Here is a 23009-nt window from a genome sequence, read left to right as displayed (position 1 = left end):
CGTTAAAATCCCAACATTTTCTTCCCACATACCAACAGAGTATTTTCTGGAGGGTACTTACCTTACCCTGGAGACCACCTATCTCGTCTGTTGGTGGTAAAAAAGCATCAGGGCGTAAGGCCAGTGAATTCTGTGAAAAGTGACCCTTGTGTCAAACCTCATGGAGAGACAGACAGAACGGGATGGAACAGTCACCAGAACTAGAGAATGTTTATGTTCTTGGGACCACAAGAGGCTGGGGAACAAAAACAGAGCTCTAGTTTGATCAGAGGTCCTGGTCTTGCTCACGGTCAAGGCCGAATCCTGCGTGTACCCCCCGTGCCGTTCTCACCCCTGCCAGTGGGGCTCCCGTCCCATGCTGATATTATAAGAAAAATCCACACGGAAGTGGAGTCGACAGTAATTAAAAGCTGAACAACATGTGATCTAATTAAGTGCACGTGGGAAAAGGTCTGAGGCGTTTGGAAGAGGCAAGGTCATAAAGGAAAGAATTCTAGTGATCTGCAAAGAGCGAATCGGAGCCTAGGAACTCAAAAGACTCAAGTGTGACATTCCCCATCGACTCGGGTCAAGGCGGTGTAGGCGGTCCTATGGTGGCACCATCACCCAGAAGGAAATGCCAGGAAACATCAAAAGCGTGCTCTCTCAGAACCCGTATGTTAGCCTAGGACTGGGGCAACGGCAGTGTCCTGTGGCATGGGCCCTCTTCCCGCCCCAGGAGGGGTGATGGGGGAACCAGCCTCGAGCTTCCCATCAGTCACAAAAGCAAGCACCGGCCCTTGTGCCTCCAGCGTGAAAGTGAAGGTTGATTTCAGGAAAGAAAAAAAAAAAAAAAAGAATCTGAGAATCTCATCACTTGGATATCCACTGACTACAGCCAGTTGAGTCTGACTTTGGCAAGTTCTTGCAGTCTCTAGAACCATTTCCTTCCTCTATTGAACGCAGAACATAGACAACAAAGATCCTCAAATACACAAATATAGAAAGATGCATGGAAAAGGATGTTTATTGCCAATACTCACCAAAAGGAAAAGCGGAAAACCCAACTTTCCATGAAAAAAAAAAAAAGGTTAAATAAACAATATCCATTCTGTGCAATTCTTTTTACTATTAATATTTTTGATGTTTTTTTAATTTTTGAGAGACAGAGAGAGAGAGAGAGACAGAGTGTGAGTGGGAGAGAGAGACACAGAATCTGAAGCAGGTTTCAGGCTCTGAGCTGTCAGCACAGACCCCGACGCGGGGCTCGAACTCACGGACCGCGAGATCATGACCTGAGCCGAAGTCAGATGCTTAACCCACTGAGCCACCCAGGCGCCCCCCTTCTGTGCAATTCTATGTCACAGTCAATAATGAGGATATGTATATTGATACGAAGAGGTCAAGATATGCTTAAAAATGCAAGCTGCAGAAAAGGTACAGTGTGGCACCACTGATGTTTTGGAGGATACACAGAATTATGTTTCTATATAACATTGCAATAGGAAGGGTAGATCAGGCACTCATGTTTTTACCTGTGTAATTTCTTACCAGCGCCTTCCAGCCTTACAGTGAACATGCTGTCCGCCAGCCTGGAAGAGGTGGTGAGCCTACGGAACACCAGTCCCTCTGCATTTCCTCTCCCTGTTCCTTCTCCCGGTCTAGTCTCCCTCACGAGTCACTTCATGATTAATCTCCCTAGACAAAGAGCAAATGTCCATTAAGCATGTGCCGTTATGAATATACTCAGGATTCGGTAACGAAAGGAATGCTCTAGGAAAGTTGACCTGATTACAACAAGCAGCAATGCGAAGCGAGGTGGGTCGGGGGACAGGGGAACCAGTCAAGAGACTCCGTAACGGGCCAGGCATTACTCATCCTGTTCAAAGCTGTTTGGGGGTTCCCAATGACAATAAAATAAAGGCCAAATTCCTGAGCTTAATATCCAACACTTCCACAGGCTGGCTTCCAACATGTTTTTCTGATTCCTTCTGTTACTTCCTCCCATCGGAAGCCTCCAATCCAGTCTGGCTTTACTCTGGGTCCCTATCTCTGTTCACACAGTTACTTTTCCATTCTACCTTCCTAAATGTTGCTTCATTTAAAAATACAGACTCAATTGGGGCGCCTGGGTGGCTTAGTTGGTTAAGTGACCGACTCTGGCTCAGGTCATGATCTTGTAGTTTGTGAGTTCGAGCCCCGCGTCGGGCTCTGTGCTGACAGCTCGGAGCCTGGAGCCTACTTCGGATTCTGTGTCTCCCCGTGTCTCTACCCCTCCCCTGCTCACGCTCTGTGTCTGTCTCTCAATAATAAATAAACATTTAAAAAAAAAAAACAGACTCAGGGTGCCTGGGTGGCTCAGTCAGTTAAGCGTCCGACTTTGGCTCAGGTCATATCTCACAGTTTGTGAGTTTGAGCCCCACACTGAGCTCTGTGCTGTCAGGACAGAGACTGCTTCAGATCCTTTGTCCCCCTCTATCTCTGCCCCCCACCCCACTCATGCTCTCTTTCAAACATAAGCATTTAAGAAATTGTAAATAGGGGCACCTGGGTGGCTCACTCGGTTGGGCATCCGGTTTCAGCTCAGGTCATGATCTCACAGCTCGTGAGTTCAAGCCCCATGTCAGGCTCTGTGCTGACAACTCAGAGCCTGGAGCCTGCTTTGGATTCTGTGTCTCCCTCTCTTTCTGCCCCTACCCCGCTCGCATGGTCTCTCTCTCTCTCAGAAATAAATAAACATTTTAAAAAGTTGTAAATAAACAGTAATATATATATGTGTGTGTGTGTGTATATATATATGTATATATATGTGTATACACAAACACATACATATATAGAGAGAGACTCAAAGTTGTTCTTTAATGTGTACAGAGATTCAGTTTTGCCAGATGAAAAGTTCTGGAAATTGGTTGCACAACAACGTGAATGGACTTAACACTGCTAAACTGGACACTTGAAAATGATTAAGATGGTCGATTTCATGTTATGGGTATTTTACCCCAATTAAAAAAAAAAAAAAGAAATCAGGGGTGCCTCAGTGGCTCAGTTGGTTGAGCATTCAACTCTTGGTTTCAGCTCAGGTCATGATCTTGTGGTTTCATGAGTTTGAGCCCATCACACTCAGCACTGGCAGGGTGGAGCCTGCTTGGGATTCTCTCTCTCTCCCCCTCTCTCTGCCCCTTCCCCATTTGTGCTGTCTCTCTCAAATAAATAAATAAAGTTAAGGAAAAAAAAAAAAGATTCTCTCTCTCCTTCTGCCCCTCCCCCCTTCTAAAATAATCAATCAATCAATCAATCAATCAGCTATTAAATGACTGGCCTCAGAAGCAAAATCAAAGTGCAAAGACAATGATAAACCGCGGCAACTGCTTTCATGTTAAAAATATTTATTTTTCTAAAAGATCACACAAAAGTTGAGAAGAGAAAGGATACCAACTAGCCTACATCAAAATCTGGGCTGAGGAAGGACAAAGAGCTGCCTAAAGAAACTGGTAGCTGGAGCGAACTGCGAACATCCAGATGGCCGCTGGCCAACGGAGCCGGTGGCCCCAGTCAGCCACATTCACGAGCACCACCGAGGTGCAGCGGGGACAGCAAAGCCGCTGGCCCCCATCGTTCCTCCTTTTCAGGAAGGGCGAAGCAGGAGCTCACTCTTTAGACATGTTCTTGATGGTCTTGTGCTCCTTCATGGCCTTTTCCCAATCGGTGCCATTGAATTCCTCAATGACCACACTCCGCACGGTGCCCTCATCTAGGCAATGGGGGGCGATTCCTAGGGGAGGTGACACAGAAAAAGCAAGGTCCCAGGTGTGAATGACAGCAGGTACTGTGCTGGCTCTTGGACAGACCCACACCCACAAGCGTCACCGTACTGCCGATCCGTGTATCAACAGCGACACGCTGGTAAAGCTTTGCTCTCCTCACCTCTCAGATGGGGACCAGACTTCCTAAACCAGGGATGCCAAGGTTGGATACCATTCAGTGCCACGCCGAGAGTACAAAGATTCAAGCCTAGAACCATCTGACTGGCAGCCTGAAGAATCCACAGGCCTCTTCCAGGGTTTAGATACAACTTCCTAAGCATTAAACACCTGCCCACCTTCATAGGATCTTATACCTTCCGAAAGCCTTTCTTGAGTAAGGCAGGCAGGAAGGCCTCCCCACGGGACAGATGAGGAACAAATGGGAGGTGCTGAACAAATGGGGCGGGGAGGACAAGGGTGCTGTCACGCCCCGCCCCCAACCATAAGGCACAAAACCGCCACGGTCACAGCGGCCCCACCACAGCTCTGGAGGGCACCAGATCCCAGGGAACACCTGCTGCTTCCCACTCAACTCACACTGCATTTGCTGTCATCCTGAACAAGTGTCCCAAGCTTGCTTCCTCTCCTCAGACCCTAACTGCACCTGAAGAGGGGCTTGGGGATTCTGCTGTGTGTGTTTGAAACAAACGGAGTATTTTAATTTTTTAACATTTTTATTTATTTTTGAGAGATAGAAGACAAAACGTTGAGTGGGGGAAGGGCAGGGAGGGAGACACAGAATCCGAAGCAGGCTCCAGGCTCCGAGCTGTCAGCACAGAGCCCGACGTGGGGCTTGAACTCACAGACAGAGCCGGAGTCCGACGTTTAACCAACTGAGCCACCCAGGCTCCCCAAACGGAGTAATTTTTTAAATGGCATTATCAATCCTCCTCATTCTTGCCTCCTTCACTCACTTAACTTAACTTCACTTAACCATCACGGGTGTTAAAATTCCCTCCCCTACCCACCCCCACCCCGGCCCCAACCCTGGCCCGTCTCCTCTTCTCTGTCCACCCTTTAATGTCAGCCCCAGCGACATGCAGGTCTGGCAGAGCCGGCCCAGGAAGGTTTCTGGGCGAACGACCAGACCCAACCTTCTAGGCCATCATTTGAGAAAAAAAAAAAAAAAAGAACCTTGGCTGAAAGAGCCCTGTTCTTCCATAAGACGCGTGTGGAAGGGCCCAGCCAAGCAAGAGGCAAGCCAAATAGGCCAGCGTTGACCTGGAGCAGCCACACGGTGCGTCTCCGTGTCCTCCTACCCCCACCCCCGCCCTGCGCTGGCGGCCCATTCCCTTCACTTACCGAAGCCTCCAGGGTTCGAGCGGGGAGTGTAAAAGCTCTGAACGCCGCATCTCTTACAAAACGTGTGCTGCGCCTTGTGCGTGTTGAACGTGTATGTGGTTATACTCTCTGCTCCCTAAGCAAGAACAGGCAAAATAGATGTTCTCCTTTTACAAAGAGGTGTTTTGTTTTTTTGGTTTTTTTTTGGTTTTTTTGGTCATCAAAAAAAAATTAAATCTTTTAAAAGGCTCAACGAGGGGGGGAAGCCCTTTTGTAGGGCTTTCAGGATTATGAGGACATGTCCAATCTCCCACAGAGACTGGAGGTGGCTCCGGGACAAGGGCCCACCTACGCCGCCCAGAGACACGTCGGCCCTAAGCGTGGCAGCTCACGGCTTCTCTTTGTCAAGTGCGTTGCCGAACAACTCAGCCTCAAGCGGTCCCGGATCCACGGCAAGACAGCACGTCCCGTCAATGTCAGGAGGAGAAAATGCCTGCCTTCCAGGCCTAAAAGGCTCACCCCAGAGACTGGCTCTCCCTGTCCCCAAACAGCACTGCTCGAGATCTTAAGACAAGTGTTGATCTAAATGGAGTTCATCTACTAAGGACAAACTAGGAAAAGAATATTTGCCAGACATCACAGTCAAAGGGCTAATTTCCTTAATGGATAATACAAACGGGAAACTGGGCAGAAGGACACGAAACCGGGCAAATAGAGAAAAGGGAAAGCAAATCACTCTACCACCTATGAAATGATATTCGCGCTCATAAACCGCAAGGTTATTTTTTTCACTGGCAGGTGGGCCAAAATAAAAGTTGGTTAACTTGGTACACGCGCTCTCAAATACCAGCCATGGGGACGTAAATTGCTAAAATTTGGCAACATCTACCAAAATTGAAAAACACCTCCTTTAGCACAGAAATTCCACTTCTAGAACTTTATCCTGCCATCAAAATTCCACGTCCATCCAACGGTACGTACGCAGATACTACAGCACTGTTGCAAACAAGGCTACAGATAATTGGAAAAATGGAAAACGGCCGTCAACAGAACACTGGTCACAGCAATGATGGACACCCATGAAACGGGGACACTGCAACTTTTACAAAGAGTGAGACAGTTCTACTTCCCAACACTAACATGGAACAAACTCCAAGGTTGAACATTAATTGAGAAACGAGGTATGAAATAACTTGTGTAGTAGATTACCATTCCCATTTTATTACCCTATTTGTTTGTGTATGTATGTATTTATTGGACCATTTCTGTTTTTTTCTTTTAATGTTTATTTTTGAGAGAGAGATACAGAGCCAGACAGAGCACAAGCACGGGAGGGGCAGAGAGAGAGAGGGAGATACAGAATCCGAAGCAGGCTCCGGGCTCCGAGCCGTCAGCACAGAGCCCGACGCGGGGCTCGAACCCACGAACCATGAGATCATGGCCCGAGCTGAAACCAAGAGTCGGCCGCTTAACCCACTGAGCCGCCCAGGCGCCCCCCCTCCCAACGTGCTCCTCTTATTAACCTGACCTCCCGGTACCAGTCTTTCCGTTGTGAAACCGGTTGTCTGAGGACACCACACTCGACCGACTTTCCTCCGTCCCGGTGGCCATCCTTCTCAGGCCCCTCCGCCCAAGCATCTGAGTGTCTGAGACTCAGTCTCACAGTTCAATGCTTCAGCAGCGGCAACTCCGCTCGCTGTCAACTCCAGACCGGCGCACCCAGCTGCCCACTTCCATCTCCGTCTCGGTGAACGCCCACCCCGTCCTCAGTTGGACTTTTCCGAGAAAGAACCCCCGCGGCCAGCGCTCTCGCACGCCTGCTCCTCCCCCGGGAGCTGGCCTCGCCATCGCCGCGCTGCTGCTCGGGCCCCACAGCGTGGATGTGACTCGGATGCCTCTTTCCCCCTTCACCACGTCCACCCTTTGTCTAACCCCATTCACCCTTCCCCTGAAGCGTTGGCTCTCCGAGTGTGGTCCCAGGGCCGGCGGCATCACCGTCACCAGCGAACGCGCAAGAAAGGTCAATTCTTGGGCCTCCCCTCCCAGCCCTACGCGTGAGGACTGGGGCCCGGCGATCTCCTTTAACACGCCCTCTGGCTGACCCTGCACGCACTGAAGCTTGAGAGCCACCGCTCGGAAATAAACCCCAAATATCTGTTTTCCTTGTGTCGCCATGACTACCACCCCAACCCAAGCTCCCTTCACCTCTCCCTTGCCCCCCCCCCCCAGCAACCTCCTAGCTGCCTCCCTGTCTCCGTGCTCACCCCCTCACAATCCATTCCCCACACAGCAGCCAAAGCGAGCTTTGAAATCGTCCAAGCGGGCCTTGTCACCACCCTGCTCGAAACCCTCCACGGCCTTCACAGTGTCTCCTTGTCTGGTCCCGTTTCTGTCCCTGATCCCATCTGGGTCCGCTCCTTCACCTGCACCCCACAGAGCACCTGTCTGGCCGCTGTTCGGCTCCTTAGACGTGCCAAGCACGTGCCCCTCTGCGACAAGCATTCCCTTTGCCTGGGACACTCTTCCAGCCCCGGCCCCCACACGTCTTCGCCATGTAAACCCCAGCCAGACCTTCCCTAAGCGATCTACACTAGCCACCCAGCAACCTTCTATCACATTGCTCTATTTTAACTTTCCACAGGGCTTTACTGGACTTTTTCTTATTTATCTGTCTGCCCACCTGAAACGCATAAACTAAGAGAACAAGGGCCTTGTCTGTCGAGTTGGCCGCTGGGTTTCAGTGGGTCGGTGCTGGGCCATGCGGGGTGTCCCAGAAATACTTGTTGAATGAAGAGGTTTTGCACTTAATTAAAAATCAAACAAACAGAAAATCACTCCTTCCACAGGCTGGGGCTGAGTATGTTGCTCTAGGGCACCAGGAAAATGCAGCGAGCAGCAGGCCTAAGGAGGAAAAAAGTATCAATCCCAAGACCCAAGAGCCAATGGCTGTACCTGCTGACGCCTTCGGGAACCATCTGTCACAGGTGCTCAGGGACGAAGCTGAACTGGGGCCACAGCCTCCAGCAGGCTTCCGAGGAGAAGCATTCTCCGGGTTTACGGGAAAGACGGAGAAGTGTGCTGCCCCAGCGTGCCCCTCCTCCCCCAGGCGCCCCCACAAAGGATCAAGGGGCAAACAAAGAAAAGGAGACAAATAAGCCCCAAGCGTCTGGGATTAAAAATCTCACTAACCAGGAAAGACCACCACTCATTCATTCATTCACTCAGGTTTTCCTCCCAGACCCTGAGGGCCTGTTCGATGCCACGCCCACAAAACCGGAAGCTGACAAAAGGTGGCACTTGGGAGCCCCTAATAAAGGAGACAGACATGGAAACACAGTATTACACCAAAGCACAGAGAAGTCTGTCAGACCACAGGAGGGGCAACGGGAACCGAGGGAGCAACTGAATCCCCATCCTACCCCGTATTAGCACCGGTCTGCCAAAGCCTTTTTTAAAAAGGTTATATTCTTTGACCAGAGATTTTATTTCTAAGAGAATTGATCCTAAAGGAATTGCTAAATTACCAAAGATTTATACACGGGGAGGTTCGTCACAGTGTTGTTTGTAACTGGGGGGAAAACTGCACTCGACCTAGAAGTTCAAATACAGGAAACTGCTTATGGTACATTCACATAACAAAACATGCTACAAATCCAGGAATGGCAGTATAAATACATTAGGAAATGATTGGGTGGGGGAGAGATTCAGGGGCTGAAGGACAATGGAGGGAAGATCTACTTTTGTACCTTTCAAAACCTCCACCCAGCACAAAAGAGTTCCCCAAAATAGTAAAGTTAAAAAGTGTTTAAATCAGCAAGATCCATCAACATGCTGCCTACAAGAGACTCACTTCAGACCTAAGGACACATGTAGAAGGAAAGTGAAGGGACAAAAAAAACATTTACCATGCACATGGAAGCAAAAAGAAAGCTGGAGTAGCAAGACTTCCATCAGAAAAAACAGACTTTAAAACAAAGAAACGGGGCGCGCCTGGGTGGCTCAGTCGGTTAAGTGTCCGTCTTCAGCTCAGGTCATGATCTCGAGGTTTGTGAGTTTGAGCCCCACGTGGGGCTCTGCCAGGAGCCTGCTTCAGATTCTGTGTCTCCCTCTCTCTCTCTGCCCCTCCCCCGCTCATGCTCGCTCTCTCTCTCTCATAAACAAACATTTAAGAAAAGAAAAATTTTAAAACAAAGAGACAAAGACACTACAAAATGATAAAGGGAACGATCCAACGGAGTGTAAATAATTGTAAATATCTATGGACCCAACATGAAAGCACCTAAATTCATCAAGCAACTATTCAGACATAAAGAAATGGACGGTAATACAATCATAGGAGGGGCCTTCACGCCCCCACTTATGTCAACGGATAGATCACTTGGGACAGAAAATCGACAAGGAAACAGTGACTTTGAAAAATAACTTGAGCATATGGCACTGAGTCTACTTCTGAGCCTCTATTCCGTTCTATTGATCCACATCTCTGACCATGTAACACTACCTTGATGACTACGTCTACACAATAAGCCTTCGTGGCAAGCGGAGTTACTTTGTTCCACTTCACTGTTCTCTGTGGACATTGTTTTAGGTATTTTAGGGCCTGTGTGTTTCCCAATAAATTAAAAAAAAATTTTTTTTTCAACGTTTATTTATTTTTGGGACAGAGAGAGACAGAGCATGAACGGGGGAGGGGCAGAGAGAGAGGGAGACACAGAATCGGAAACAGGCTCCAGGCTCTGAGCCATCAGCCCAGAGCCTGACGTGGGGCTTGAACTCACGGACCGTGAGATCGTGACCTGGCTGAAGTCGGACGCTTAACTGACTGCGCCACCCAGGCGCCCCTCCCAATAAATTTTATAGTTAATCTTGCGTATGTCTGCAAAAGCCCTCCTGGGGTTTTGACAGAAATTGCATTAAACCTATAGGCAGGCGGGGTGGGGAGAACGAACATCAATACTATGTTGCCATCCACAGACACATGGTGTCTGTCCACTTATCTAGTTCTTCTCAATAACTTCATCAACCTTCTATGATATTCAGGACACAGATCAAGGAAGCATTTTGTTAACTGAACACCTAAGTATTTAACTTTCTTTGCATTACTTCAAATGGTATGATGGTCTCAATTTGTTTCTTAATGTCCATTATTTGTATTGGAAATGCACTTGATTTTGAAAACTGGGATATAATTCACACACCATAAAATTCACCATTTTAATGTTTATTGCTGCATTATTTACAATAGCCAAAATATGGAAACAACCTAAGCGTCCGCTGATGAGTGAATGGATAAAGAGGTACGATGTACAGACACACACACAGACAAACACACACACACGATGGAATACTATTCAGCCATTAAAAAGAATGAAATCTTGGGGCGCCTGGGTGGCGCAGTCGGTTAAGCGTCCGGCTTCAGCCAGGTCACGATCTCGCGGTCCGTGAGTTCGAGCCCCGCGTCAGGCTCTGGGCTGATGGCTCAGAGCCTGGAGCCTGTTTCCGATTCTGTGTCTCCCTCTCTCTCTGCCCCTCCCCCGTTCATGCTCTGTCTCTCTCTGTCCCAAAAATAAATAAACGTTGAAAAAAAAATAAAATAAAATAAAAAGAATGAAATCTTGCCATTTGCGACAGCATGGATGGACCTTAAGGGAATTATGGTAATTGAAATAAGTCAGAGAAAGACAGATACTGTATAATCCCATTTACATGCAGAATTTAAAAACAAAACAAAAAACTAAGCTTAAGAGAACAGCCGGGTGGTTGGCAGAGGCAAGGGGGTGGGTGGTCAAAATGGGCGAAGGAGATCAAAAGCTACGAACTTTTGGTTACAAACAGGCCTGGAAATGTAACGCACAGCATGGTGACTATAGTTAACGATGCTGCTGCTGTGTATTTGAAAGCTGCTAAGAGAAGAAATCTTAAAAGTCCTCATCACAAGATGGGGCACCTGGGTGGCTCAGTCAGTTAAGCATCCGACTTCGGCTCAGGTCATGATCTCACCATTTGTGAGTTCGAGCCCCGCGTCGGGCTCTGTGCTGATGGCTCAGAGCCTGGAGCCTGCTTCGGATTCTGTGTCTCCCTCTCTCTCTGCCCCTCCCCTGCTCATGCTCTATCTCTCTCTCTCAAAAATAAATAAAACATTAAAAAAATTAAAAAAAAAAAAAAGTCCTCACCAGAAGAAAAAAAATATTCTGTATGGGCGGTGACAGATGTTAACTAGACTGTGCTGACCATTTTGCAATACATACAAATATTGAATCATTATGATGTACCCCTAAAACTAATGTTATATATCAACTATACCTCAACAGAAATTTTAATTCATCATTAAACAAAGTTTTTAAGTCATATATTTTTCATGGGGAAATGATAAAAGTTGGTTATACAACAGAAAAAAAAAGATAAAATCCTACTCTGATAACATATACAGTATTATTGTTATTTAGTTGTATTTACCCACATAGAAAATAATGCACGAGGATATATACCCAAATGTAACAGTAGTTACCTTTGGTTGATGGGATTTGGGTAACCGTATTTATTTTTTGATTTTATTTTTAATGTTTCTACCGTCACATCAAACCTTCATCCAAAATCTCAAGGGGGAAAATAATATAGCCTTGTAGAAATACACGTGAAACCTGGGGTGACAAGGAAAATGAAGGCCCCCTGAAGAGATCCTGCTGTGCTCCCCAGAGTCTCGCACTCCACAGGGGACCCGCCGGGAGTCAGGGGCTCCTCCCACCTGCTCTTAGCACTAACCTTCAGGAGCTTGAAGCGAGAAGCTGGGACAATGAAGTGTCTATTCTGTTTCTTCTTGCAAATGCTGCAGCTACAAAAAAAAAGAGCAGTTCCCAGACTGTGAAACAAGCCCCCCCCCCCCCACCAGTATGTCCCCAGAGGTGAAGCCCCTGTCAGCACCGTTCAGGGAAAGGGGAGCTCACGCAGATGGACGGGCCACCGGGGGTCTCGGCTCAACGGTCAAAGCTGCATACCCCTCGGAAAACCGGACCGTCACGACCACATTCCTGCTGCCTACCCTCCCACACCACCCCCCCAACACACCCTATTACAGTGACGGGAACTGCTCGATTCTAGAAACACTTAGAAAACAAATGTCAGGCATGGGTACCATCTTATGCCTCCGGGATCTCCACACCTAAAGCGGACAAGGCGGTTTGGGTTTCCCGCTTCCTCATCTGTCCATCACAGAAAGCCTGGCCTCCGAGTCGGATGAATCCTCGGAATGACCATCTTCGGAATCAAATCTAAATCCCCCTTTTCCGTCCGCCTTTGAGAAAAAGGTCGAACTTCATATAGAATCCTCTAACAAATTGTCCCCACGGTGCTGCTTCTCCAATCTGGACTCCACTGCTAGTAGCCTGGTCGGTTCTCCATGTGAGTAATTCCGTGGTGTTTATGTGTCATCCCTATGGGATTCAGGGACTGCACCGTTGAGGGGGCAAAAAAGGACCAGATCCTGTTGAACAACTAGTTGCCTGCTAACTATTGGTTCAGAAGTCACAGCCTGTCGTGCCTTTGTTTTCTGACAACTGGCCTGGGAAGGTGCTAAAAGCGGGCCCTCTGTGAATCCTGCTGGGACCATCTGCCTCATCCAGAACAGAGCCCGAGGGCCTGGCCCATGGAAGCTGCCAGGTGTGCACAGCCTCCACTCGTATCCCCCGCTTACCCCCACCTCTAGACTCCTGTGAGGACTGTGCCCAACCAAGGCTTGTCATTCCGTGCCCAGCCTGACCTACCTCCAGCTAACTGCTCCATGTCAACCCTCCACCAGTACAGTCTGAGGGGTGATGCTGGGAGGCATAAGCCTGGAGGGCCCTGCTCTGTGTCACCCGGGGAATGTACTGTAGGAGTGAGCTCGCTTGTGTGCTCTCTCTCTCTCTCTTTCTCACAGAGCAGGCTCGGTTATTTTTAGCTTCCCCCATGTTTAAAAAAATATATATTACCGAAAACGTCTAGTATATACAAAAGGGAAAAAAAAATAGAAGGAACCCTTACGTACCCATCACCTGAGGCCATCAGCGATGAGCTGGTGGCCAACGCTGTCTCCCCGGTACCCTGACTCCCCAGATGATGTTTTAACTCTCAAGTCCCCGCCAGCAACTCGGGAAGAGAAAACTCACTTGCAGTCAAAGATGTGCAAGTCCGCCGAGGCCCAAACTTCAAAACGAACCGCCCCACAGTGGCAGCCTCCAGTGTGTTTCACCAGGCCCTGGTATTCGCTACGGGAAACAAAAAATCAGAAAGATAAGGAGTTCTGGACAGTCAGGCAGGACCTTAATGCACAGCTCACGCTTTCGCTTTCTCTCTCTCTCTCTCTCTTTCTCTCCTTGTTGGAAGAAGGAAGCAGGATGGGACAAAAGTCTTCTCTTGAGGAGTACTGGCAATGCTATAAAAGAAAGGCCTTTTATAAAGGTCTTTTCGATGACCTCTCGTTTAACAAATTTCTTATATTCTATTAGGTCGCAAAAATAAAACATTCCAATAATATGCACCATGGGACTTGGGTGGAGGATCCTGGTCCCACCCACTCAAACATGTGTATTTACATGTCAAAGACTTACCTGGATTTTTTTATTTGTATTTTTTTTTTTTTTTTTTTTTTTTAATGAGCTAGACACCCGGGAGAGAACAGTGAGATACAGCAGACAGGGCTCCTGGCCCTGGCAACCTTAGGCAGCCATCAAAGAAATGACCCAAGTAGTATTTAAGGGACTGTGGTAGTACAAGCCGCTAGGAAAAAGTAAATAAAACGAGGGGACCTGAATCTGATAGTTGGGAAAAGGCTTCTTCTGAGAAGAATTCTGGAATGTTTGCTACATTCCCCACCAGTATCTTGCATATACAGGACTCTTTACAGAGCTATACGTACACATTACATTCTTTTTAAGTTTATTTATTTATTTTGAGAGAGAGAGAGCACACGAGCGAGGGAAGGGCAGAGAGACAGTGAGAGAGAGAATTCTGAGCAGGCTCCATACTGTGAGAGCAGAGCCCCATGTGGGGCTTGAACCCACCAACCATGAGATCATGACCTGAGCTGAAACCAAGAGTCAGACACTTAACCAACTGAGTTACCCAGGCGCCCCCTATGACATGCTTTTTTAATCCTTTTAAAACCTATATAAGCCAGGCCCTTAACTGAACTTTATTAAGCCTGATAAGTAACATCAAATTGCACTCCAAAAGGGCTGAACACTTCTCAGCAATGAGAAAACCTTTCACTGTCCCTGCTTGAGCAATAATTACAGGAAAAACAACATGCAGTATTTTGCATTTTTTTTGGTTATTCCACGTTTCTTTACAGGTTGAATCAGTGAACTTGTATTTAAAATCTTTTCTGCACATACAAATAACGCTCATTGTAAAAAAAAAAAATTAAAACGTTACAACATTTGATAATGTTAAAAAAGAAAGTCTCTTATAATCTTAACACCCGGAGCGATCCACAGTTAACTATATGCAATAGATTCCTGCAGACTTCTTTCTACACAATAATATTTTCACAAAACAGTGCGGAGTTATGCATTCTTTTTGCATGTAAGTTAATTTAGTGAGTTTTGGTTTTTTAAAATAAGTGTACGCACTCAAACCAATCTGATAGGTAAAAACAAAACAAAATGAGCTCCCTTGTCTGTTATCAACATTTTAAAATCATTTTCTTGACCACTTATCAAGTTTGTTTTAAAGTAAAAATTTACTACAAATTTGAGTTTTACATTTCATGGGGTCTTTATAGCCCTTACACCTAGCAATGGGCAGCACATCATAGGGGCTCAAAAATGTTTAATGACGAATGTAAAAAAAAAAAAAATGTTCAGCCTGCAGTCCAAGATGATAAATCAGAAAGTGAAGCACACAGGTAACCAAATATTTCACCTCCGAGAAGACGCACCCTAACCACTTTCTTCTGGATTAAGGACAAAAGAACATTTTTTGATCAAGAAAAGGCGTAACCCTCGGGTTGTTATGCAATTGTTAGGTCGGCCTGGTTTTTCCTGTGGTTTTGACTGCTCTTCGTAATTCACAAAATCACGGACACGGAGCTAGATTATTAGGGTGCTAAAATAGTTCTCTGCAGCACAACTGTCCTACGGGGTAGGGATCCAGATGCTCCGGCAGCTGCTGCCGGAGTTCATAGCTGGTTTCTAACACCACCGACTCTCTGAAATCCTCCCCTGGCCCATCCGTCTCAGGTCCTGGGGGTTCTTCTCCCGCTGGAGCAACGCTGGGGGAGCGCGAAGGAGAGCGAGCCACCCAGGGGCATCGAGGCCCCCTCCCTCCGCTTAGGTACCCGCGAAGCCGTCCCGGATGCCGAGCATCTCTTCGCGCGCGCTTCTCTCGGATCAATACCCCCTCCCCCGCACTCCGCTCCCTCCCAGGGAGCGCCGGGAACAATAACGGGATCTCGCCTCCGGGTTGGTTCCAAACTATTCCAGCTTTTCTGCCCACCCGCCGGCCTCTCCCTGCCCCCCTCTCTCCAAAAACACGTGCGCAAATATAAAAAGCGACCCGGGTAGGAGCACAAAGTCGTGGGCTTTATCGTCTCCTCGCTGGGAAAGGCCTCCGCACCCTCGGCGCGCCCAGACGAGGAACAACGTCCCGAGCACGATGGCTATCCCCGGGAAAGACCCTTTGTGTCCCAGGACGCGGCGCGGCTCTTCTCACGCTCCGGGACGCAGTGCCCCGTCAAGGGCCGCACGCCAGCCCCGAGCCAAGCCTCGCGGCCGCGCCACTTAGAGACGCGCCCGGTGCTAGCACCCGGGAACGCGTGGGTCACGGTGCTGGAAAGGACGCGGAGCCGAAAACCTGCCCCGGCCCGCGGCAGCCGCTCTCGCGCTGAGGGCGTCCGCGTGGCGCCGGGTCCCGCGCCCGGCCCCGGCCGCACTCACAAGGTGTCCAGCAGCAGCTTGGCGGCGCCCTCGAAGGTGAGCCTCTGTCGCTTCTGGAACGTCTCCCAGCGCTCCCGCTGGTCGCCCAGGTCGGGCAGCGAGGCAGCGGGCGAGGCGGGGGGGGGCGGCGGCGGCGGCGGCGGCGGGAGCAGAGGCAGCTCCGGCGGCGGCGGCTGCCCGGGGCCCGCCTCCTGGGCCCGCGGCGACGACTGCGTCGGCCGCCGCTTCGCCGACGGCTGCCTCGCCGCCGCCCTGCTCTCGCCCCCGGCCTGGCCCGTGGAGCGCCGGGAGCGGCTGGCGCTGGGGGCCGAGGGGGCGGCCGCGGGGGCCCCGGAGGCTCCCGGCCGCTTCTGCACGCGTGGCTTGGCGGCCGCGCCGCTTCTCGCCCGCCGCATGGCTCCCGCAGCCAGGCGCGCAGGCCTCGCCGCCCGCGCGTCCCCGCCGCCCCGCGCGTCCCCGTGCCGCCCCGCGCGCGTCCCCGTCTGCCAGCCAACCGACCCGCCCAGGGGGCGCTGCACCCGCGGCCGGGTCCCCGGCCGGTGGCACCTGGCTGCCCCCCTTACCCCTCCCCCCGCACCCGGGGCTGCAAGTTACAGCCCCCGCTCTCCCGCCCGCCTCAGGGCCTGCACCTGCCCGCTCCACCCTGCAGGCCTAACGGGACGGCGCCTCGGGCCTCCGCTCGCGACACCCACAGCCCACTGGCACCTGCGGAGGAGCCTCCGTCCCCTCTGATTCCCTACGTTCTTGACCTGGAGAGTCCAGGGTCAGCCCTGAATGCACAGCCACATCGGAGCGGCCAGCCTGGAGTAACTTCGTCTCCAAGAGGAGGGCAGTACCTACCTTGCAGGAGCCATCGTGCACCTGAAATGAGCTCATGCGTGTAAATGGCCAGGCACCTGCTGTCTGCCAGACAAATAGCAGCTGAAATCGTGGCTCTTAAACTTGGTCTCTCTTGCCAGATTATGAAACAGATTTTTTTAAATGTTTATTTGTTTATTTTGAGATAGCGCAAGTTGGGGCGGGGGGGGGGGGTGGGTAGAGGCAGAGGAAGAGAGAGAGAATTATCCCAAACAGGCTCCGCACTCCCAACGCAGACCCGTCCCGGGGGCTGGGGCCCACGAACCAAGAGATCATGACTGGAGCGGAAACCAAGAGTCAGACATCCAACTGACTGAGCCACCCAGGCCCCAACAGATTGTTTTTTTTTTTAATTTAGTAAGTGAATGAACGGCAGCAAATCCCACAGTTAGGACAGCACCAAAGTTTCAAGACAAAAATCACAGGAACCACTGATGGCGCCCAGGTATTTACTAAACCTATTCCTTGCTCTATTTTATTCCTATCTTCAAAGAAATATCATTTTCTTTTACTCATTTTTCTACTGTTTTATTTTCTACTTCCTTAATTTCGACTTTCCTCTTTATTAACACTATTTTTACCTTATTAGTTTAATAGTTTATTGAATTAAATAGTTTATTTTTAGTATTTTTTGGTAACCAAAATATTAATGTTTATTTATTTTTCAGAGACAGAGACAGAGCAGGAGTGGGGGAGGGGAAGAGAGAGAGGGAAACACAGAATCTGAAGCAGAATCTGAAAAGCAAGCTCCAGGCTCTGAGCTGTCAGCACAGAGCCAGATGCGGGGCTCGAACTTGTGAACCCAGAGATCATGACCTGAGGAGAAGTTGGACGCTCAACTGACAGAGCCACCCAGGCGCCCCGGTAATCAAAATATTAATGACTATACATTTTCCTCTGAGTATGGCTTTAACTGTGTCCAATAGAGTTTCATATGAAGTGGGTTTTTTTTTTCTTAAAAATTTCCAAATGGGGGCGCCTGGGTGGCGCAGTCGGTTAAGCGTCCGACTTCAGCCAGGTCACGATCTCGCGGTCCGTGAGTTCGAGCCCCGCGTCAGGCTCTGGGCTGATGGCTCAGAGCCTGGAGCCTGTTTCTGATTCTGTGTCTCCCTCTCTCTCTGCCCCTCCCCCCGTTCATGCTCTGTCTCTCTCTGTCCCAAAAAAATAAATAAAAGTTGAAAAAAAAATTTTTTAAAAAAAAAAAATTTCCAAATAATCTATAGTTTCAGTTTTTCCTATTTTCTTTATTGAAGGTAGGTATAGTTTATATACAGCAAAATGCAGATATTTTAAAAGCAAAGCCTATGTAACCACCACCAGTTCAAAGATAGAACATTTCCAGCACTCCAGAGAGCTTCTCTCAGGTAAAAGAAAACAGGGGATTCCTATCCTGACTTCTGTCACATAGGTTAGTTTTACCTATTCTTGAAATTCATTTTAGAGGGCGCCTGGGTGGCTTAGTCGGTGTCTGACTTTGCCTCAGGTCATGATCTCATGGCTCATCGTTCACAGGTTCGAGCCCCAAGCCCCGTGGGTTCAAGCCCTGGGTTCAAGCCCTGAGCCCCGCATCGGGCTCTGTGCTGACAGCTCAAAGCCTGGAGCCTTCTTTGGATTCTGTGTCTCCCTCTTTCTGTGTCCCTGCTCACATTCTGTCTCTCTCTCAAAAATGAACGTCAACAATTTTTTAAAAAACATCTTGTACTCTTTTATGTCTTACATCTTTCACTCAGCATAATGTTCTTGAGAACCATCCATGCTGTTTTGTGTCTCAATTGTTTTTTTAATTACTAGGTAGTATTTGGCTTCTAAGTACATCGCAGTTTATTCTCCTGTTGATGGACATCTGGGTTGTTTCCAGTTTGGAGACAGTTAGGCAAGGAAGCTGCCATTTACATTTACTCTTGTGTACAAGTCTTCCTGTGAACCCATTTCACTATATACATGGGAGTGGACTTGCTGGGTCATAGGTTATGTTTTTGTAAGAACTGCCAGTTTTGCAGAATGGCTGTCCCATTTTATACTCCACCAGCAATGTAGGAGAGCATCAGTTGCTTTACACTCTCACAACATTCAGTATTGTCAGTCTTGTTAATTTTTTTCTTTTTTAATGTTTATTTATTTTGAGAGAGAGACAGCATCAGCAGGGGAGGGGCAGAGAGAGAGGAGAGAATCCCAGGCAGGCTCTGCTCTGTCAGCACAGAGTCCGGTGCAGGGCTCAAACTCAGGGAATATCTAGTTGTTGATCTACTTAGCTATCCTTACACCAAGGCCACTCTGTCTCACTTAGCTTAGTCTCGAAATCAGAGGAAGCCCTCCAGATTTGGTCTTCTCTGAGATTGGGTTAGCCTTTCTAAGTCCTGTGAGTTTCCATATAAAGTATAGAATCAGCTGTTATTTCTAAAACAACAAAAAAAAGCCTGCTTGATACTCTGTGCCATCAACCATTATCCTATGAAAATCACTCATTTTCTCAAATATACCTAACTTCATTCCATTAATTTATATTGTTTCACTACTACTCATCTGAGAGGTAGACTATTTTTTCCTATTATGCTAGTCACTCTTGATTGAATCAATGTTATTCCCAGGGTCAGACACCTCTTTAATTGCCTTCTTCTTGGGTTCTGGATGTGCAATAACTCTGAATTGTTTTCTCCATTTCAAGCTACCTTAACAGTATGATGTGTTTACTTTTTTTTTTTTTTTTTTTTTTTTGAACACAGTGAATCGCTTTTATTTCGGTATGCATCCACATCTCAGCATTTAGTGGTCCTGAACAGAAAAGTGGAAAAACGCAGCGATTTGCCAGGAAGTCAAGCCCGCCAATTTCGGGGATCTGCTGTGCACACCGAGTTCTTTTTCAATCCCTGCTGAGGACCGTGAGAAACAGCAGCACCAAAACCAAAGTATGCACCGAATTCAAGGTTCTTTTTGTTCCAGTTGCCACATTCCAAACTAGACCCAAACGGATTGCAAGATGACCACATGAGAACCCTGTGTAAAACTTCAATTTTTAAAAGCAAAAGCAATTACAAGAAAAGAAGATTCATTCAGAGGGATCGTGTGTGCTTACAAGTGTCTTCTGTGGCCTTTCTCCAAGTTTAACCACCAAGAACTTTGAGAGCTGGCGGGTGTGAGTACCCCTGGTGACTGTTCTTTTCACTTTATCAAAACCTGAGCTAAAAAAACGCATCAGCTGACGATGACAGCAGAGGGTGGCAGGGCTGAGGACCCAATATTCATTCCCAGGCTGGTGGAGAGTGAGTAAATGGGGTTCCAAAACTAAACGAGGGAAGTCAGAGACTCTTTCCAACCTTACCTGATGACTTCTGGCCAAAGCAAGGAAGTATTGTGGAAAGTGTTGGGTGGTGATGGTACATAAAGGGAGTTGAGGAGGAGAAAGGAAAAAGCAGCACCCCTCGATTAAGGTGGGGGAGAAGGTATGGGGAGAGCCCTGAATTCCTCACCAAAGGCCAATTTCAGAGGGGAGCAGAGGGGGTTACACTCTATGCTTCGGCCAAGGGTGGTGGTGGAAAGTGAAGAAGGGACAATGGCTTGGGGGGGGTGTGGTGGGGGGGCATCATTTAAGACTTAAAAAAAGCAGGGGTGCAGCTGGAGCACCCCCACACACCCAGCAGTAGTCCCACAGGCTGTGACCTGAAACCTTCACACCTACTCTATCTAGCAAGCCACCCCAAGCTGGAGGGCTGTTGCAGGGAGGGAGGGAGGGAGGCAGGCAGGGAGGCAGGGGGAGGAGAAGGGGAGAAGGCAGAGACCCCAGGCCATGTAATCAGCAGCAAGGTGATTGTGTGATGTGTCTTTTCACAGTTGAGTTAGATGTGCCCCACCAGTTATGATGGGAACCAATTTAAGTATACTTTCTTGATCCCAGAAGTTCAACTATGTGGACAGTGGTTACACTTGACAGGATGATTTGTTATAGATATATTTTAAGTGGACAAAAAAAATTAGTATCGTTTACAGTATCTTAAGATAAATTGCCTTTGAATGGGAGCTTCCTTTCCAGTACTTTGAGGTCTACAAGACGTATCTAGAAAATTTACTACTGTGGAAAATGAAGACTGCTTAAATCGAATGGGAGGGGAGTAGGGGGAGGGCCTGTGGTTTTTCTTTTTGATTAATTGCTGTAACACTGTCCTTCAGGTGGCTGAGGGAGTTTCATGTTTTCTTTAGACATCATTAGGCACCGGGGCTCTTGCAGGACGACTTTGATGCTATATGAATTCTGCCATTTTGCTAGCACTGATATGGCTCTTGGGTCCACCAGTCCATTAGAACTATTAACTCCATTCATATTAATTTTTGTTACAAATCTTACAAAGGGGGGTGCTTCTGGGTATTTAGGTCCACATTCTATTTTAAGGCTGTATATTCGGTTTTCATAAATTGTTCTTGGAGGCCCAATTATCATCCCTGCCCATCTTGTAAGTGTCATGTCTTCATCATCTTCTAGACCCCAGCTAACTGTGCCATCTCCTGCTCCTTTCTGGCCTTCTTCCAGTTCTTCCAACAGTCGAAAATTGTGAGGGACTTTTATTCCCGAGCCTGTGGTGGCTGCCATCTTGCGTCGCTGTCGCTCGTACTTTTTTTTTTTTTAAGATTTGTTTATTTTTCAGTGAGAGAGAAAATGCAAGTGGGGGAGGGGCAGAGAGAGAGAGGGAGACACAGAATCCAAAACATTTTACCTACTCATACCCCCACCTCTTAACCCAGATCAAAGGTTTAGAGGAGCCGGGTCGCCTGGGTGGCTCAGTTGGCTAAGCACCCGACTTTTGATTTAGGCTCAGGTCATGATCTCACTGTTCATGAGATCGAGCCCCATGAGATCGAGATGACCCTCTTTGCTGTCAGTGTGGATCCTGCTTAAGATTCTCTCTACTCCTCTGCAGCTCGTGTGCACACACTCTCTCTCTCTAAAAATAAATAGGGGCGCCTGGGTGGCTCAGTCGGTTAAGTGTCCAACTTCAACTCAGGTCATGATCTCCTAGCTCTTGAGTTCGAGTCCCACACAGAGCCTGGAGCCTGCTTCAGATTCTGTGTCTCCCTCTCCCTCTGCTCCTCCCCTGCTCGTGCTCTGTCTCTCTCTCTCTCACAAAAATAAACAAACATTTAAAAAAATCAAATAAATACACATTAAAAAAAAAAAGTTTGTGCCTGGCTGGGTCAGTTGGTAGGACATGTGACCCTCGATGTCAGGGTCATGAATTCAAGCCCTCCATTGGTTGTAGAGATTACTTAAATTAAATAAGTAAGTAAGTAAATAAATAAATAAATCTTTACCAAAAAAAAGTTTAGAAACTGCAATTTTATTCCTCATTTTCCCATCCATTCTCAGGCTCAACTCCCCTTATGTGCATATTTTGTAAGTAGGCTCCCTGTGGTGTGGAACTTGAACTCATGACCCTGCGATCAATATCTGAACTGAAATCAGGAGTTGGACACTTAACCAACCAGCCACCCAAGGCACTCCTTAAGAGTATCTACTTTTTTTTTTTTTTTTTTTTTTTGAGAGAGAGGGCTCAAGTTAGCCAGGGGCAGAGAGAGAGAGAGAGAGAGAGAGAGAGAAGCAGGCCTCACCTAGAGGTCCTGTTTTTACCCAAAGCAGGGCTTCACCCTGCTTTCTCTTTACCCAAAGCTTACCCGATGTGGGACTCGAACTCACCGACTGTGAGATCATGACCTAAGCCAAACTCAGATGCTTAATGACTGAGCCACCCAGGCACCCAAGAGTATCTTCTATTTGAAAACTCTTCACTGAACAACTGCCTTGTCACCTCCGAAAGTTGCTGCTGAGCCTGGCAGTCAACATGTTGAATGAATAAATTGTCCATTAAAATAATAATAATAATAATAATTTTTTAAAGAAAAAGGAAAAATAGGGGCACCTGGCTGGCTCAGTCAGAAGAGCATGACTCTTGATCTCGGGGTCCTGAGTTCGAGCCCCATGTTTGGCGTAGAGATTACTTAAAAAATGAATGAATGAATGAATGAATGAGTAAACTTTAAAGATATTTTTAAAAAATATTTTTTTTAATTTTTTTTTCAACGTTTATTTATTTTTGGGACAGAGAGAGACAGAGCATGAACGGGGGAGAGGCAGAGAGAGAGGGAGACACAGAATCGGAAACAGGCTCCAGGCTCTGAGCCATCAGCC

At 48.0% G+C, this 23009-nt stretch overlaps 2 protein-coding genes and 1 long non-coding RNA gene across 9 annotated transcripts; 1 reads left to right on the top strand and 2 right to left on the bottom strand.

The window, feature by feature from the left end:
- Positions 1–1330: 1330 nt before the first annotated feature.
- CENPV (centromere protein V) lies at positions 1331–16448 on the bottom strand. Of its 6 annotated transcripts, none has more exons than XM_045487501.1 (6): positions 15977–16441; positions 13208–13306; positions 11826–11895; positions 5085–5199; positions 4079–4168; positions 3349–3751 (listed from the first exon to the last, which is right to left on the bottom strand). In XM_045487501.1, the coding sequence occupies exons 1-6, from the start codon at positions 16369–16371 to the stop codon at positions 3627–3629; spliced, it is 894 nt and encodes a 297-aa protein (XP_045343457.1). In that variant the 5' UTR covers positions 16372–16441; the 3' UTR covers positions 3349–3626. The 6 variants fall into 6 exon arrangements, 4 of the variants coding, with proteins under 4 accessions (XP_045343460.1, XP_045343457.1, XP_045343458.1 ...); XM_045487502.1 differs by having other exon boundaries at positions 4097–4168; XR_006714724.1 differs by lacking the exons at positions 3349–3751; positions 4079–4168 and adding exons at positions 7713–7964; positions 8253–8370 and having other exon boundaries at positions 5091–5199; positions 15977–16448.
- A 391-nt stretch (positions 16449–16839) lies between these two features.
- LOC123603075 lies at positions 16840–22764 on the top strand. 2 transcript variants are annotated; one of them, XR_006714727.1, is made up of 4 exons: positions 16840–17279; positions 17509–17698; positions 19558–20208; positions 22754–22764. It is a non-coding gene; the product is annotated as an uncharacterized LOC123603075 (long non-coding RNA). The 2 variants fall into 2 exon arrangements; XR_006714726.1 differs by having other exon boundaries at positions 19558–20221.
- On the bottom strand, positions 19697–21431 carry LOC123603074 (ubiquitin-conjugating enzyme E2 variant 1-like). The gene has a single exon (XM_045487512.1). It carries the CDS (start codon positions 21414–21416, stop codon positions 20973–20975), a length of 444 nt encoding a protein of 147 aa, XP_045343468.1. The 5' UTR covers positions 21417–21431; the 3' UTR covers positions 19697–20972.
- Positions 22765–23009: the final 245 nt, after the last annotated feature.

This window comes from Leopardus geoffroyi, chromosome E1 (genome assembly GCF_018350155.1).
Source record: "Leopardus geoffroyi isolate Oge1 chromosome E1, O.geoffroyi_Oge1_pat1.0, whole genome shotgun sequence".
Classification (NCBI taxonomy): domain Eukaryota; kingdom Metazoa; phylum Chordata; class Mammalia; order Carnivora; family Felidae; genus Leopardus; species Leopardus geoffroyi.
This window is presented reverse-complemented; position numbering and strand designations above follow the sequence as displayed.

What these genes read in the sequence shown, in the direction of transcription:
- CENPV (XM_045487501.1), bottom strand. Translation starts at nt 16,371, where the DNA reads ATGCGGCGGGCGAGAAGCGGCGCGGCCGCCAAGCCACGCGTGCAGAAG. An exon ending in AAGCTGCTGCTGGACACCTT is followed by an intron (nt 13,307 to 15,976) that starts GTGAGTGCGGCC and finishes TGTTTCCCGTAG; the next exon opens with CGAATACCAGGGCCTGGTGA. An exon ending in CTCGCTTCAAGCTCCTGAAG is followed by an intron (nt 5,200 to 11,825) that starts GTTAGTGCTAAG and finishes GTTCTTGCTTAG; the next exon opens with GGAGCAGAGAGTATAACCAC.
- LOC123603074 (XM_045487512.1), bottom strand. Translation starts at nt 21,416, where the DNA reads ATGGCAGCCACCACAGGCTCGGGAATAAAAGTCCCTCACAATTTTCGA.